Below are 18,573 nucleotides of genomic sequence, written 5' to 3'. Positions count from 1 at the left end.
TCATAGTCAGGAAGAATAGAAAAAGAGCAGTACTTGGCTATACTGCAACCAATAACTAAATAATATTAATTAGACCTCATTTAATATTCTGATTATCTAAGTTTATGTTCCCAAAACTGATGCAGAAAAAGAGGAGGTCAATAGGTTTTATGGTCAAATTGCGATTTGAATATTCAATAAAATGTGGAAGCAAAATGTGCTGTTATGTATACTGGGTTGCAAAAGTTAAAAAAATATAGACACACCCAGATAGATTATGCAGAAATTGAATTGACCATATCATTGATACAAGGAAGTAGAAGAATTATAAGAACAAAGATGTGACCAGGGACTAACTGTAGTATTTCAAAGGAGAACATCCAGAATTGCTTTGAAGCCCAGAATATACAAGGAACTGTGGGACAAACAATTCCATAGAACAAAAAATAGAACTTTCCCAGAAAAGAAGCCAGAACCAAGAAAGACAAAGATGTTAGGACAGAAACCTAACAAAGAATTTTAAATAAGTTTTAGAAGAGTCAAGAAACAGTATTATAAGATCTGTAACAACATCGAAGAAAGAAACAGACTTGGGGAAATAAAGGAAAGCATTCCAAAAATCTTCAAACTCAGAAGGAGGTTCAAACCTTGAATTGATATACTAATAAACAGATAGTAATTGATTCAAAGAACAAATAAAACTGAAAGTAATCATAGCAGTTTTCCTACTGTTTTTAAAAAGACTTCACTGGATCCATCTGTACTTGAGTATTTTGGAAGTCTCTGAAACAAGGAAGATTTTTGAGAAGGTTGTCATTACATAGGGTCCTAGAGGAAACAGATTATTTGGATTTCTTTCAGTCAGGTTTCGGATTGGACATAACACAGAGAGATCATTGGCCTGACTGACACATGACCTCTGACTGAACTGATACGAGGGTAATTCAGTCATACTGGTTCTTCCTGATCTCTCACCAGATTTTGATGGGCTCAACCCAGATAAAACTGTTGCTGAGAGTTTTGGAATACTCTGAGATTGGAATGTTTCATTTTTACAGCTATGCTTAATGATCCAAACTTATGGCTGTTGCAGCGTCCCCTTGTTACTTGATTGTTATCTGGGCATTTGGCAATCAAATCACCTTCATGACTGGTTGCCAAGTGGCCTGTAATCAGGGGTGGTATTCGACTGGTTTGGACCAATTCGGGCGAACTGGTAGCGGTGATTTGAATTGGTTCACCGAACCGGTAAATACTACCTCTGACTGACCCTGCCCATGCCCCCCAGTCACCGCTTGCTCCTTCTGGCTGCTTGCTGCTTGCCCCGCCCATCCCACCTGCCCTATATATGTTGCCTTTGCCACGTGGCCCAGCTAATCACCTGGCCAGCTATGCTCAGCTCACTAAAGGTAAGCAATGCATGCCACCCAATTGCCCTTCGCCTTGGGTTGGGGGCCGGGGCCCAGGGATGCACCATTTCCTGGGGCCCTGGAGCCGCCACCCACTTGCCGCCTGCCTCAGCCAGGTCGGGGAATGCACCACTCCCTGGCTGTGGCCTTGCCCTGGAGCCGCTGCCCGCTCACCGCCCACCTCGCTCACCTGCCTTCACACTTTGTGGGGGGGACATGGCGAGGGGAGGCTGCCTTTTATGCTGAGCAGCCTCCAGCCTCTGGTGGTCATTTTTGGCTGCCTTCTGAGCAGCTCTGCTGCGAAGCCATCCCTCTGGCTGCTGCAGTTCTCCTGGCCAGGTACAGTCACAAGTGGCACCAGCAGGCAATGGGGTCATGTGCGCGGCTGCCGCCCTGTTCCGCTTATGCACACGCACCCCATTGCCTGCCGGTGCTGCTCGTGGCCAGACCCGGCCAGGAGAATATTAATTTATCCCTGTACCTATTTATGTAATTTACATACATATTTATCCATCATAACGTATATATTTCTCATCCAACACTACAACACTACACCCTTGTCTCAGCTATCCTCCTTTTATCTAGCCATTCGTAAATTTTTTTCCAGATTATATAGTACTGTGTTTCACATTTATCCTTGAGCTCCTAGGTAAGTCTGCATTTCTGTGCAGTTAAGTATTTTTAGTAATATTTCCTTTTCAGTTGGGGTATCTTTCTCTTTCCACTTTTGAGAAAAGGCCGCTGTGAGTATATGCAATAATAGATAATTTGTATCTTTCTTATATTTACCCTCTGTCATTCCCAAAAGGAAAAATACCAGCTTGACTTCTATATTTATTAATAAAATTTCTTCAAGCCAACTCTTTATTAAATTCCAATATTTTTTTGCCTTTGAGCATTCCCACCACATATAGTAGAAATCCCCCAAAGGTGTCTTACACTTCCAACAAGCTGAAGAATTTCCCTTATTGATTTGTGCTAATCGGTGAGCAACTCGATCTGCCTGCCTGCCTTCCTGCCTAGACTTGTGGACTTCAACTCCCAGCAAAGCTGGCTGAGGAATTCTGGGAGTTGAAGTCCACAAGTCTTAAAGTTGCCAAGGTTGGAGACCCCTGTTCTATTGGGTAAGTTTTTTTCCCCTTTGGGAGCTTTAAAAAAATAGTTAATTGGGGTTTTTTTTAGTTGTTCTTTTTTTTAGACCTAGCTATTTAAAGTTTAGGAAGTTTTAAATTTAGCTGCTTTTATAAAAAAAATTTTATAAAATAAAATAATATTTGTGCAGCTTTCTGAGATTTAGTGTGTTTCTGTAGTGTTTCACTCTAACTACACAAACACACAAAATCTCACAAAGCTGTATGTGGAATTTTGTGTGTGTAAAGTGTGAAAGTTGGTTTTTTGGGCTTTTTATGGCTGTGAGGTTCCTGCTTGTTGCAGGGGCCATTTTGGGTCTAGCACAGCTGATTTTACATTGTGGGTGAGTCAGTTGTGTTGTGTTGTGTTGTGTGTGTGTGTAACATGTGAAAGTTGTTTTTTTGGGCTTTTTGTGACTGTGTGAGGTTCCTGCTTGTTGTGGAGCCATTTTGGGTCTAGCACAGCTGCTTTTACATTGTGGGTGAGCCAGTTGTGTTGTGTTGTGTTTTGTAGGTTAAAAAAGGGAAAAGATGTGACATTGACTTGGGCATGCCCACCCAGTCACCTTACCACCAAGCCCCGCCCACTAATTAAGCCCCACCCACAGAACCGGTAGCAAAAATTTTTAGATTTCACCCCTGCCTTCTAGTGCCGATAAGCTTGTATTTTTTGAGATGCATCCACTCACTTATCCATACCAAAGCCGCTGCTTGATAGTATATTCTCCAATCTGGTAGGCCGAATCCACTTCTTTCTCTAGCATCTTGTAATAATTTTAATCTCGGTTTTTTTCTCTTGCCAGATAAATTTTGAAATATATCTTTCCAAATTTGTAAAAAAATCTTTTTGGAGCCGAATTGGTATGCATTGAAATAGAAACAACATTTTCGGTAAAATATTAACGTTAATGGTAGCTATCCTACCTATTGAAGATAACTGTATTTCCATCCAATTTTCCAAATCTGACCTAATTTGTGCCATTAACTTATCGTAATTATCTTCTTTGAGTGTAATGCATCTTGCCATCAATTGAATCCCCAAATATCTAATTTTTTTTCGTTACCTGAATATTTATTTTTTCCTCCAATTCTTTTTTTTTTTTTTGCTTTTCGGTCATATTTTTAACTATTATTTTCGTTTTTTTCCTTATTAATTTTTAGGCCTGCTACTTCCCCATATTTCTCCAGCACTTCCATCAGCCTAACACCAGATTTCACAGGTTCTTCAATAATAAAGACAAGGTCATCCGCAAATGCCTGTGCTTTAAAAATTTCTCTCCTTATTTTTAAGCCTTTGATCTGTTCATCTTCTCGAATTGTTCTAATTAAAATCTCTAGTGATAGAATAAATAGTAATGGTGATAGCGGACAGCCTTGTCTTGTTCCTTTTTGAATAGGAAAAATTTTCGTCGTTTCCCCATTAATTACAACTTTGGCTTCCTGTCCAAAATAGATTGCTTTGTACATATTTATAAATCCCCCCCCAAAGTCCATATAATTTAGTTGTCCTAATATGAAATCCCATTTAATGTTATCAAAGACTTTTTGTGCATTGATAAATAACGCACTGTAAGCCGCCCTGAGTCTCCGGAGAAGGGCGGCATATAAATCAAATTAAAAAAAAAAAAAAAAAATATCAATGCCATTTGTTTCTCATTATGAACTTCATAGTATTCTATAGTATCTAAGACAGTCCTAATATTGTTCCTTATATGCCTTCTGGGCAGGAAGCGATTTTGATCAGAGTGAATAAATTTCTCTAATACTTTTTTTAATCTATCTGCCATAATTGACATAAAAATTTTGTAATCCGAATTTAATAAAGATATTGGCCTACAATTTTTGATATGAGTCAAATTGGAATTTTCCTTGGGAATCAGTGTAATAGTTGCTTCCCTCCATGATGTTGGTATCCTGGCTTCATTCAGTATGTCATTGTATACCTCTACTAACAATGGGCCTAGAATTTCCTGATGATTTTTATAAATTTCTGACGGCAACCCATCAGAACCTGGTGCTTTGTTACTTTTTTGTTTTTTAATGTCCTCAGATACTTCAAATGCTGTTATCTCATTATTTAATAAGTCTTTATGTTCCGTCGGAATTTTTGGCAGTCCTATTTTTTGCAGATATTGCAATATCTTACCTTCCTCTATCTTTCCTTTATCCTCATATAAATTTTTAAAAAACTCATAGGCCACCCTTTTCTTCCCCTCATTTTGACATATTACTTCTCCCTCCTCATTATATAATTTACTAATTTGACTTTTTTCCTTTCACTTTTTTAATCTATAAACCAACCAACGTCCCTGCTTATTTGCATTCTCAAAAAAGTTTTGTTTGATACTTTTTATTTGCTGCACCATACTCTCCTTTTCAATGATATTCAATTTATGTTTAGTTATATCTATTTGCTGTTTCAATTCCCACTTTTTTGGTTCTTCCTGTAATTCTTTCTCCAATTTGCTAAGCTCCTCCTCTAGATTTTTCTGTCGCTGCCTTTTTTGTTTATTATCTTTAGCCATGTATGTTATTGCTATTCCTCTCATATAAGCTTTGGCCATATCCCACAGATTTTGACTATTTGTATCCTCTTTTTTATTACTTTGAAAAAACAAGCTCATTTGTCCATCCATCTTTAATTTAATTTCTTTAATTTAGAATTGCTTTTTTTAGGGTCCACCTCCTTATCTTTTTTTGTCCTTTCCATTTAATTATAATAGGATTGTGATCTGCCCATGAATTTGTATCAATATTAATTTCCTCAATTTCTAAATTTAATTCCGTTGATGCCCATGCCATGTCAATTTGCGACCAAGATTGATGTCTGCCAGAGTAATGTGTATATTGTTTCTTGTTCCCATTTCTTTCCCTCCAACTATCCTTTAGACAGTTCTTCCACCATTTTAAAAAATATATTAGGTAGTATTCTTCTGATACTTTTCTTTGATCTATCATTCCTATAGTTTAGTTCTCTATCCACAATCACATTGTAATCACCAATTATCCACATATTATCATATTCTAAATCTCCTATCATGTTATACAATTTCTTATAGAATAATTTTTGACCCTTGCTTGGCGCGTATATTCCAGTCAAGATCGTTTTTTTTTCCGTTCAAGGTTAACTCTACTAGTAATATTCTATCCTCTTCATCTTTACATATTTGTTTAGCCAACATTCCATCCTTTACATACATAACAATTCCCCCTTTCTTGTGCTGTGATGAAGATATAAACAAATTGCCTAGCTTATTACATTTTAATAGATGGTGATGTTGCTTTTTTATGTGCATTTCTTGCAAAACTATTATATCCAAGTTCATCTTATACAATTTATTGAAAAAATGTTTCCTTTTTCCTGGAGCATTTAACCCATTAACATTTACAGATAAGATTGATATTTCCTCTTGTACATCTCTATTTGTATTTAGGCCTTGTTGCCCTAAATACAACTTGTCTGATTTCTTTGTATTCTTTGTGTCCACCATAATCATCTTTCCCATTATCTACATTCTCTCTTTTCACATTACCTTTCTCTTTACTTTGAGATTCCCTCTTCTCTGGTGACTGTCCTCTTAGTTCTCTATCCTCCCTTCTTTCTCTTTCTTCCACCTCCCCTTCATTACCAAAATTCTGTCTGTAAAACTCTTCTACTTTGTCCACAGTGTCCAGTCTGAACTTTTTTCACTCCACTATACCATAATCCCCTCTGGAATCAATCATCGGAAATTTACATTTTTTCTTGTCAATTTGAATGTTACTTTTGGTAGGGTCGTCGTAGTTCTCTTATCCTTCTGGGAACCTGTTTAAGCACCACCAGCTGCCTTCCTCTAAACTCCAATGGGTCTTCTCTGGTCCTATGCAGGATCTTGTCACGTATTGATTTTTTTATAAATCTAATATGTACTTCTCTGGGTAGATTGTTCCTATGTGCATAATTAGTATGTATCCTATAGATTTCATCCATTTCGTTGATCATTTCCTCTTTCCCAATTCCTAGTGCACCCGCCAATAAATCCGCCATCATCTCCGAAGGTCCTCACTGTTTTCTTCCCTCACATTTTGGAATTGTAGGAAGTGGTCTGCTTTTTCTGTTTCTAAATGGTTAACTGACAGTTCCAGATCTTTATTGGCTTGTATCAGTCTTTCTTCCATGTCTTCCACTCTTTTTTCTTCTCTTCCCATTCTCTCCTCCATTTCCTGTAGTTTTTGCTCATTTTTCATTATTTGTTGCTGGAAGCATTCAAATTTATCGTCCATTGATCTCATCTTTTCTTTCAATTCTTCTGTATCACTCCTTACTTTTGCTATCTCTCGTTTTAAGTCCTCGTGATTTTTTAGCATAACATCCTGCATTGTCTGTAACATTTGTTGTAAGTCTTTGAATGAATTGGACCTTTCCTTTTGCATTATTTCCTCGATGGACCTTTGCCCTGCTGGACTCAGTTCCACTGTCATAGTTTGTACCCCCTGCCTTTTCCCTGCACCAATTCTTGTCAAATTAGAAATGCTTTACACCAACCACTTTACACCAACTTCCCCACTTTCTTATATTCCTCTTGTATTTCTCCAGCACACCCCAGCTATTACTAATTCCACAATTCAATTTTCAGTACTTAAATTCACCACTTCCCCTTAATATCCTATGTTCTTAAATGTCATTTAAATTTAGCATCCTTATATTAATCTATCCTTCCAATATATCGATCTAGCACATCCAACAATATCAACAATTAATTAATAACAGAATTTATAATTAAATTACATTCAATATCAATGCCGTCATTACTTAATATATTAGATAGAAAAAAATATAGTAATCAAATAGTAAGAAAAAATAAAGTAGTAATCATAAAAGTACTCATAAAGGTAATGTCTTCTTAAAAGTGTCCCATATCACCACCGCCTTGTAGTGTTTTCTCTGTTTCTAAATGAGCACTATTTCACAAGTTCTGTCATAGCCAAAGTTATGCACAGGATCTCCCCAATTTATAAGTTAGTTAGCAGCAAATTCTCAAATGTAGCTCTTATATTCCTTTGAATTAGCTTTTCTTCTCTTGGCCAGTAGGTGTCACCCTTGCTCCTTGTTATATTACTCAACCATCACTCACTCTTCAAAATGTCCGTAATCTCCAATTAATCAGCACTTTCACTCTCAAACTTTAAATTGACTGGTTTTATAATATCAAATCATCAATAATAGCAAGATACTCCCTTAACTTTCCCCCCTCACTTCTACAACGTTGTCTCCTGCATTGAAATAGCCTCTTTTAAGCCCTAAACTTGCCATTCGCTGCTGTGTTTTGGAGGGAATTTCCCCCTTCCTGGGGCCTCCTTTTTCCTCTTCCCTCTTTGCTAATCCTCCAGGAAGGTCTTTCGCCTGGCTTACTCGCAAGAAGATACCAAGATCGCTTTAGCCCAGCTCCATGTTTCTGTTGTCCGGCTAGTCCAGTGCTATCATTGTCCAGCTCTCTGATGTCATTTCTTCACGGCCACCATTGTGGGCGTCTTTTATCCCCAATCAGCTTCTCTGAGGCTTTCTTGCCATCTGCTATCCCAACTGATGCCAAGAATTGCACTGCAGGGCGCCCTTTTCTTCCGATTCCCCCTCCAAGGGATCTGGGACTCTGAAGAGTCCGCCGACCGAAGGAAAATAGCTTTGAAAGCGATTCTCCAAACCGGAGCGCTGTTTTACACAGCTTTCCCCCTTGACAGCTGGCTCTGCCCCCCTAACTTGTTTTCTTGATCACAGGGTGGAGAAGATAGAACAGTGGAAAATTACTATCTTTTACATGCACGGACAAACATTTCTTGTCGGATGGTTTCTATATTCAGGCTACTCTACCTAAGCAATAAAAAAGTAAATGTTTGTGAAAACAAACCCAGATAGACCCTCTAGATTAAAGGTTGACTAGTGAAGACTGCATTCATGATTTTTTCCACCAGGCTAATGAGGTTAATAGGTTTGCCATTGTTTTCTTCCGAGCTATAAAAAATAAAAGTACAATTTCCTTTATGATTATTAGATGTTCAGTGTGTCAGTATGTTTATGAGTATAAAGGAAACAATAGTGAAAAAATTATTATATAAGGTTATTTAGTGACAGACTCATTAAGTTGCTTGAAATGAAATATAAAAATGGAAAAGTTTGAATTTCTGTACTTTTTTCCTTCTCAAAAGATTTAGTACAGAACAGTACATGTTAAACATCTGAAAATAAGTTGCGGAAAAAACTGATAAAAAATCTATGAAAGTAAAAAAAGTGATGCAGAATAAAAAAGGGAACTAAATAAAAAAAAGAGAATACAAATGCAAAAACAGAGACATAGATACATAGTTTTTATACCAATACAATATAATTTTCAAGGGATCACACAGAAACAATTTTGAAACTGGTTTCACTACCTAATTATTTATTGATTCTGAGGCAGGGACGTTATTAATGATTTAGAATGTCTTCTATGGTCTCCTAAAAATAATTTTGGTGATAAAATGTTGGTAAGGAATAACATTTTATAGACTCAGTGATGGCACTGATAACAACAGATTAATCAGGGAAAGAACCAAGAGTTACTATACTCTGGAAATGCACTCTAATACATGGGTTAGATTAATTGCAACATGTAATCTATTTCAGGAATAAGCCAGTTAAAACATCACATGAGTTTTGAGAACTTGCCCTGCTTGTCGTTCGCCTAAAAAGTTCAAGAGCTGCATATCCAGCCAAGACTCAGAAATAAAACTAGAAAAATACTTCTGCTTTCATAGCATTGGAATACCATTATGAGTTTCCTTGGAATTAATGTTCCAATGTTTGTCATCTTGGTCAAAATTCTGATTTAAATGGTTGCAACTACTTCAACTTCCCCCCATCTATTTGGTGTTCATCTATTGGCAGTGGGAAAGATGGCCAGGGAGTACCAAGGCATCAATATAAGATTTAAATTAATATAATATTTAAAGAACAAAAGAAGGAAAACTACATATCAGAGATACATGAAGGAATAGTAAGCCCTCGAAGGAAAAAGTATCGCAGACTCAATAAAGAGTGGAAGTCTGTTTCTCATTTTGAAATTCAGTCACAGGAGGTCGCTGTTTCCTAAGGAAATCCTCTAAGTGAAACTGAAAATGCAGAGCCCCTCCCTTAAAGGGACAGACATTCCTGCCAGTCAGATCTATAAGGGAAATATCAAACAACAGAGAGATCTCAACAAGCCAAGATTCAACCTGTGAACTAGTATGGCTGGGGTAGATGGTCTCTGCTCATGACACCTTTGAGACAAGATATTTAGAGAAAAAGAGAAGAGCTTGCTGGTGTTGTGCCAGTGTCTGCAATGCTTACCTGGCCGAAGGGGCTGCTGCAGCTGCTTCTGCTCCACACTGCCTGGAAAATGGGGAGCGGCCAGCTCCATTATTCTGTGCTGGAGGAATCCCAGCATGGCACCTTTGTGGGCCACATCGCCCAGGATCTGGGGTTGGAGGTGAGCAAGCTGGTGCCTCGGATGTTCCGGATGCTGTCCAAAGGAGAGAAGGACTATTTTGAGGTAAATCTGCAGAATGGGATCTTGTTTGTAAATTCCCAGATAGACAGGGAGGAGCTGTGTGCCAAGAATGCAGACTGTGTCCTTCATCTGGAGGTGATTGTCGAGAAACCTCTGAGGTTCTTCCATGTGGAGGTTGAAGTCAAAGACACTAATGACAATGCTCCTATCTTCTCAGCCAGGGAACAGATCCTGAGCATGGCTGAATTGATAACAGCATCTGGTACTCGATTTCCTTTAAAGGGAGCCTCTGATGCAGATATTGCTACTAACGCTCTATTAAATTACAAGCTCAGCCCGAACAACCATTTTAGTCTTGATACAGGAAATGATGAAGATGAGAGTAAATCTGTAGTACTTCTATTGAAGGTTCCACTTGACAGAGAGGAGAGCCCTGTGCATCGTTTAGTACTGACAGCCACTGATGGGGGTGAACCAAAACTCACAGGAACTGTTCAGCTAGTCATCAATGTGCTGGATGTCAATGACAACCCTCCTGTGTTTAACCAATCTGTTTACAGGGTAAAGTTGCTAGAAAATACAGTCAGTGGGTCATTAGTTATTAATCTGAATGCTACAGACTTAGATGAAGGGATTAATAGGGAAATCTCTTATTTTTTTACTGATAGCTTAGCTCCTCATGTCACAAAGATATTTAGTATAAATTCTGATACTGGGGAGATCATAGTGATTGGAAAATTGGATTACGAAGAAAGTAAGTTCTATGAACTTCCAATTGTAGCAGAGGATAACGGCAGTTCTCAATTATCAGGACACTGTAAAGTTCTCATTGAGGTTTTGGACATGAATGACAACGTTCCAGAACTATCTGTGAATTCTCTCTCTGTGCCATTGGCAGAGAACTCCCCTCCAGGGACTGTGGTAGCCATAATCAGTGCTTCTGACAAGGATTCTGGAATCAATGGGCAGATAAACTGTTTCCTCTGGCCCACTGGTGTACCCTTCAAATTTGAATCTACATTCAAGAATTACTACTCCCTGATCGTTGGTGCAGTCCTAGATCGAGAGCAGGTGGCTGAGTACAGGATGGTTGTGACAGTTGAAGATCAGGGCATTCCACCACTGTCTTCTAGTCTCACCATTTTAGTGCCTATTAGTGACATAAATGACAATGCTCCGGCTTTCACACAGCCCTCCTACACAGTCTTTGTGAAGGAGAACAATCCCCCTGGTGCTCACATCTTCACAATGTCTGCTGGGGACCCAGATATAGCTGAGAATGCCCTGATCACCTATTGGATAGATGAGAAGCTCTGGCCATTGTCAAGCTACATCTCTGTACATTCAGAGAGTGGAAAACTTTATGCTTTGCAGTCCTTGGACTATGAGGAGTTGAAACTGCTGGAGTTCCATGTGAGAGCCAAGGATGCTGGAATGCCCTCCTTGTGTGGCAATGCGACTGTTCAAGTCTTTGTGATGGATGAGAATGACAATGCACCTGCTCTGTCAAGGTCATCAGAAGAGAATCTGATTCTTCTAGTGGTCCCCATGATGCCTGGGCATATTGTCGGCAAGGTCCATGCCTTGGATGCAGATTCTGGATACAATGCATGGCTAAAGTATGAATTGGTTGAAGAAAGCAATAGTCCATGGTCTGTGGGGCAGTATAGTGGTGAGGTGAGTACCAAATATTCTCTAGAAGAATCAGAAGGAAGCAAAATCCACAGTGTTTTGGTTCTTGTGAAGGACCATGGAAAACCTCAACTGTCAGCTACAGCCACCTTGAGTGTGTCACTTGCGACAAATGGTCAGACAATGAAAACGGATATTAATCTTCAAAGGTCAGGTGAAAACTTTGTGCCCCTGGTGGACTCAATCAACGTCTATCTGATCATTGCCATCTGCTCTGTTTCCAGCCTCTTCTTGTTGGCCACTCTCATCTACATGGCCCTGCGATGCCACTGCAAGGAAAAGGAACCCATGGTGTATGGCCCTGGCATGGCCACCCTGGTGTGTGCCAGCGAAGTGGGCAGCTGGTCCTATTCCAATCGCCACAGCCACATCCTGGCAGGTGTGAGTGCAGAGGCTGGTGTCAAGAGCGATCACATGATTTTCAGTCCCAATATTCCTGTCTTTGCAGATAATGGGGAACTTATCAATGGGGTGGATGTGCCCCCAGATTCTGCTAAAAAGGTGAGTCCAGGTCTTAGAGTTCTTGTCATCCACTTAGCATCCTATATCCATGCTTATAATGAGCCGCCCTGAGTCTTCGGAGAGGGGCGGCATACAAATTGAATGAATGAATGAATGAATGAATGAATGAATGAATGAATAAATAAATAAATAAATATTTAATTTTTAGGTTTAGACACTGGTGGAAAATATATTGAATTACAAATCATGAATCCTTTTTTTTGTAGATAAAATATTTCTCTAATTTGAGAAGCTATAGAAAGGTTCAAAAAAGTTTGACAGTAACTTATATGTGAACAATAATGAATGATTTTTCTATGGTTGATGGTTTTGTTAGTTAATGAATCAGTTATCAATGTAATGCCTCTTTTTGTGACAATGTTTATGGCTAGCATAAATTGCAAATGTTAAAATTTTATTAATCTACTAGATTACACAGAACATTATTTGTAAGTTTGGGAAGTTTATATCTTGTTAATATATTGTTGGTAACTTTAAAAATAGAAAGTCTAATATTGTACAGGAGTTAACAATTGGATAAAAGTAATATGTTTGAAATACAGAAATTATAACTGATAACTGGATAGTCATATTCATAAAATGATAAAATATTACTTTGTACTAGAGCTCTCTAATCCAAACTGGAATGGCCTTGTCAGTTTAACAACCATTAGGTGGATTCTTTTATCCTGTTTCTATTGCAACACCTGCAGTGTCACACTTTGTGAGGTTGCAAGGAATCAAATGATCTTCCTACACCAAAGTCCTTCCCAATCCTTACATTCTATAATTCAAATCTTTGAGAAGTGTCAATTTAGCATGTGTTTGGGGAGTGGGAACGGATTATATCATATGAAAACCCAGGTCTTTATTTTATGTATCTGAATGAATAATCTGAGAGAATTGAAATATGAGGGGATTGGAAGAGGGAAATCCTTGCAACCTTCAACAAAATAAGATGAAGGGATCTGTAGTTTTGACAGCCTGACATTGATAGTGGGGAGGCTCACCAGTGTTTCCCAACCTTGTCAAGTTGTAGATGTGTGGTGCTGAGCTTCCAGAATTCTCAGCAAAGGGCAGATGGCAGGGAATTCTGAGTCTGCAAACCTATATAGCTGAAAATGATAGAGCTCAAGGAATATCTGTTGTATTATGAGAAACTCATAAAGCAATTAAGCAGTAAATGCTAAAGATCTGCTTGGATTTTTCAAGAACATGTCAAATGGGAACTTATTTGTTTAATCAGACAATTTTCTCAGTATAGATGTGCTTTTCCAGTCCTTTAATTTTGTGGAGTATTTTTATCTTCACAATCTATTTTATGAGGACCCAGATTGTTGGGGGCAATATCCTGACTGTGTAAACCACTTAGAGAGGGCTGAAAAGCATTGTGAAGTGGTATGTAAGTCTAAGTGCTATTGCTATTGTTATAAGCCTGGGATGTCTTAGTGTTTCCCTATCTATATACTTACAGTTCAATTTTCTTGAGATTAGCCAAGGTCAGTTGGGTGTTGCATCAACTTACTGAAATTATAAGAATGGTATGAACATCTTACATACTGATTCCATCAAGGCATTTGACAAAGTATACTGTAACTTTCTGATTAAGAAGTTTGTTAAATGTGAACCTGATACCTTGTCAATTCAATGAATCTATAGCTGATTCGAAATATGTATTGAAAGAATGCTGATCAAAAATTCATAGACTCATAGGACTTCAAAGGACCTTGGAGGCCTTCTATTCCAACCAGCTGCTCAAGGTAAAAGATCATATACCATCCTGTACAGATAGTTGTTCTATTCCTGAAATGCTATCATGATTGAGCACTCATGACTCCAGGCAACAGGAGTTAATCATTCCCTTGATTAATTTTTCTCATTGTCAGGAAATTTTTCCTTAGATGGATGTATCTTTAATAAGTTTCCACCCATACTTCCTGCTTTCTGGTACTTTGGAGAATAAATCCATCCTGTCTTCTTTCTGACAGCCTATCAAGTAGTAGAAGTCTTGCTATCATGTCATCCCTAGTTCTTCTGTTCATTAGACTAGACATACCCAGTCTCTGCTACGATTCATCGTATTCTATGGCCTCCTTTCTCCCTGCTATCTGTCACCTCCTTGTCATCTTATCCCATTTATGGACCAATTGTTTCCTTGACTTTTTTCTTGTTTTCTTGTTAAAAGAAATGTTAAAAATTTATACGTTGAAAGAAATACTAGACACAGCCAGTTCCCTCAACCATTCAATGTATGGTTTAGTCTCCAGTATCTTAATTATCTTAAGGGAGCTTCTGCACTCCTTTTACAGTCACAACATCTTTTTTATAGTATGATGACTAGAATTGTACGTGGTATTCCAAATGTGGCCTCACGAGGGTGGTATTAAGTGGTATTATCACTTCTTGTGATCTTGATGCTGTCACTCTGCTTGATACATCTTAGGACTGCATTGGCTTTTTTTGGCACACTGCTGGCTCATACTTGGATAGGACCACTAGGACACTTATATCCCTCTCACAGTTAGTACTGTTGAGTCAAGTACCATCTATTCTATAGCTGTACATTTGGTTTTTCCTAAGTGCAGGACCTTACTTTTTCACAGCATCTTGTTGGACTTGAGCCTAGTGCTCAAGTCTATCAAGATCCTTTTATTGTTAGCAAATCATCAAACTGAAGGCAAGTATGTAGAGTGAAGCTTCTGTGACTAATATACTAGATTCCAAGGCTCACAACTTTACATAGCTATAGTTATTTTCCTTTTTGTCAGTTTAGGGGAGGAAAGGGGGGAGGGAGGAAACATATCAGAAAAGAATACTTGGGGCTTCCGGTCTGGTTTCCATCGCCACCAGATGGTCCTCTGAGACCGCCAGCCCCGTTGCCTGTAAAGAGCCGCCTTTACATCTGAAAGGCGGCTCGAACAACTCCATTTCCTGAAGGAAATGTGAGATAGAGCAGGTGAGGGCAGGTAGAGCCCTCTGTGAAGTCCCCAGAGTTCTTTTTTTACTCTTGGGGACGAGTAGGTTGTGGCTCCCTATTTCCGCTCGCCGCTGCTCCGGGCTTCGGGAGAACTCTGCCTTTTTGCAGAGCCAGGCGCTGGAACCGGACCAGTCAACGAAATTAACAGATCATCTGAATAAGCAGGATGAAATTTGGATCGGGGATCCTAAACTGCAAGTATTCTAACCCCAAGACTGATTTTAAAGTTAAAGAAGAGTGAAAGGAGGAAAAAGGAGAGTTTAAAATGGAGACTGGCTGAGGCTTGAGAAAAGCTGAAAGTAAAAGTCCTTCCGTTTGAATAGCTTATAACGTTACAAAGTTATAAAGCTACAAAGTATCTAGCAAAAGTGCTGGTTAGAAGTGCAGAGAAAAAATTCTTATTTCATGTTTCTTCTTAGAGATTTGTTATTGATATTGTTTGGAGAGAAGTCTTTTTCTTTAAAAGGAAAAAGCAAAAAAAAAAATCTTTTGTGTGGATTTTAAGTTTCCCTTTTTTTTTTGGAGATTTGATATTGATCTTGTTTGGGGAGAAGTTTTCTTGCTTTAAAAAGAGTTTGCTGGTGTGGCAGGATGGCGCTAAAACTAATAAAGCCTGACAAACAAGCAGCGGGGGGGGGTGTTCCCCCATTTACAATTATGTGAACAAGTTCTGAGCTTACAGATTCAGCAGAATGGCTTTAATTTAAAAGAATTTGTCCTGGAGGAAATGGCAAGATATCACGAGACTGTGAACCAGAATTTTGAAAAATTTAGGCAGGAAATTAAAGAATTGATACAACTAAAGTATGATAATTTGCAACGAAAGATTGTAACAGTGACTAATGCTTTTTCAGAAATTGTTATAAAGATGGATACAAATATCAAGTTATTAGAGTCTAAAATGGAGGAAGTTGATGATAAGATTTATAATTTGGATAATAAAATACAAAGAATTGAAAATGATTTGATAAATATTCAAGACAACAGTTTAGAAGTAAAGTCTAATAAGGAAGCTGGTCACGAGACTTACAATGCAGAAGATATAAAGCAAGGGATTGAAAAAGAAGTTACAATGATGCAATACAGGCTCACAGAATTTGCGGTTAGAATGAGAGGGTTACAGGAAAATAATAGAGATGATTTAAGAAAAATATCTGCTCAAGTTCTGGCCGGGATTTTAAAGGTTCATCCTGAGGAGGTATCTTGTAAGATTGACAAGGCCTATAGAGTAAATTCTTGGATTGCAAAGCAAAGGCAATTGCCTAGAGATGTGGTGATTTACTTCACAGATAAAGAAATGAGAAATGATATTGTGCAAAAATCCTTTAATTCTACTCTACAATTGTACGGAAGAAAGATCTGGATATATAAAGAGTTGCCGCCCAAGATGCTAAAAGATAGAAAGAAATTTGGATTTTTGGTGACTGAGCTAAAGAAACAACACATCTCATTCAGGTGGGATGTCCCAGTTGGTATAATATTGAGATATCAAGGAGAAAGATATCAACTAAATACTGTTGAAAAAGCGGAAGAATTTTACTACAAGGTTCTCAAAAAGCAAAATCAACAAGAGATAGAAATTCAGGATAAGCGGAAGGAGGTGGAAGTAATGGAAAAACAACAAGTTACAGAGGTCTTTGTAGATGAGCCGCTTCTGGATTCTCCTTCAGAGGTCTTAGCTGGACTACTTATAAATACAAGAGAGGCGGCTCTGGATTCTAATGTGATGACTTATCAAGTTACAGACCAGCATGGAAATCAATCAGTTGATATACAACTCATAGAACCAGAATGGAGATTTAAGCCACAAAAGCAAAATCAACAAGATCAAGTTATAGATCAGCATGAAAACCAAACAGTTGATATACAATTTATAGAAAGGAAATCAGGATGGAGATCTAACCCACAAAAAGTCAAGAAAAGAAGAAGCAGGTCTCACAAAAATAAAAACTTTTAAACTAAACAACAGTGTAATGCCAGTTATCTAAGAGATGATTGGACATATGAAAAGATAGCTGAGGCAAAGTATTGGTTTATATTATCCTGAGGAGAGTGACAGACCTCTGCAGTGCTGTATTTTTGGGATGTGAAAAGGGCCTTAAACTGAATGGATTGGAACTATCTTTTTTTTTTGATTCTTTGATAAATGTACTACGTTTATGCTGAGCTACAAGGCAAGAGAGCTATGGGATCGGGGCACGCAGATGATCTGGCTGTTACCCTATTACGGTGGTTGGAATTAATAATTTGGATGAAAGACACCACTATAGACATTATATGGAATACAAATATAAAGTCACTTGGGTGGTTGTTTTCTTTTTTTAGAAGATATTTGCTATTGATGGGGGCAGATGGTAATTGAAGATACCGAACATATTGTTGGAATTAGGATGTGATGTTACCCTAACATGGGTGATGGAGCTAACAATCCAGCTGAAAGACATTACAGAAGATATCATATGGATTACAAGCTTAAAATCTTTTTAAGAGGATTTTATTTACATAAGGGAATATTTTTTAGTGGTGTGGGCAGAAGAATAAAGATACTAAGAATTATTAAGTATGGTAGTCTTGTAGGAAAGTTGGTGGAGACAGGTTAGCTTATTGATTGTTTAGTTTAAGAAAAGGGATATTATGTTTAGATATGAATATATGTAAAAGATTTGAGTTAAGAGATATATCTATGGGGGTGGATGAAATGGGCAGACTATGAGTTGAATAAATGTTAAATTAGGATTTATTATATAGTTTTATAGTGGAAGGTTGCTTTGAAATGTTATATTAATATACATAAAATTGATTTAAGAGATATGTGTATGGGGGGGAGAAAAAGGGTAGATTATGAGCAAAAATTGTTAAACTGGGAGATATAATAATATTATTATGCTAAATTAGGAGTTATTATATAATGTTATAATAGAATGTTATTTTGAAATGTATAGTATAAGGGGGATATAATAATATTATTAGACAGAAAGGGTCAGCATAGGGGGGATGGAGTAAGGGGACCTTAAAGTATTATATAATCTGTTATGAATTTGGGTTTTATTTTGAAGAAGCCACAGGGGGAGGGGAGGGGGAGGGGGGGTTAGGGAGGAGGGGGGGGAAAAAGGGGGAAAATTTTGTATTTGAAAAACTTTTTCAATAAAAAAAAAGAAAAGAATACTTAAAACAAAGGGAAAAGGGAGAAAGGGAAAGGGAAAGAAACTTAACTATACTTCAAAATTTAATAATTAATCCTTGATCATATAGAACTGATGGCCTGCGGGCCGGATGCGTCACACGCAGGCTAAGCCCACCCCAGCTCTGCGAAGGGAAAAAACATTGTGATACATCACATGACAGTAATGTGACACAGCAACATGACAGCAACATGACAT

At 38.0% G+C, this 18,573-nt stretch overlaps 1 protein-coding gene across 1 annotated transcript in view; it reads left to right on the top strand.

Annotated features, from left to right (window-relative positions):
- LOC117662297 (uncharacterized) overlaps window positions 1-18,573 on the top strand; it is a 270,416-nt gene that overhangs the window by 10,439 nt on the left and 241,404 nt on the right. Inside the window, exons 2-3 of the mRNA XM_087890722.1 lie at window positions 7,889-7,958; window positions 9,814-12,216. Coding sequence (XP_087746848.1) covers window positions 7,889-7,958; window positions 9,814-12,216 — 2,473 coding nt within the window. The remainder of the gene's footprint in view (window positions 1-7,888; window positions 7,959-9,813; window positions 12,217-18,573) is intronic.

Source organism: Pantherophis guttatus, chromosome 3 (genome assembly GCF_059756535.1).
Source record: "Pantherophis guttatus breed Tessera chromosome 3, ASM5975653v1, whole genome shotgun sequence".
In the NCBI taxonomy this organism is placed as follows: domain Eukaryota; kingdom Metazoa; phylum Chordata; class Lepidosauria; order Squamata; family Colubridae; genus Pantherophis; species Pantherophis guttatus.
Note: the sequence above shows the minus strand (reverse complement) of the source record. Positions and strands in the feature narration are given on the sequence as shown.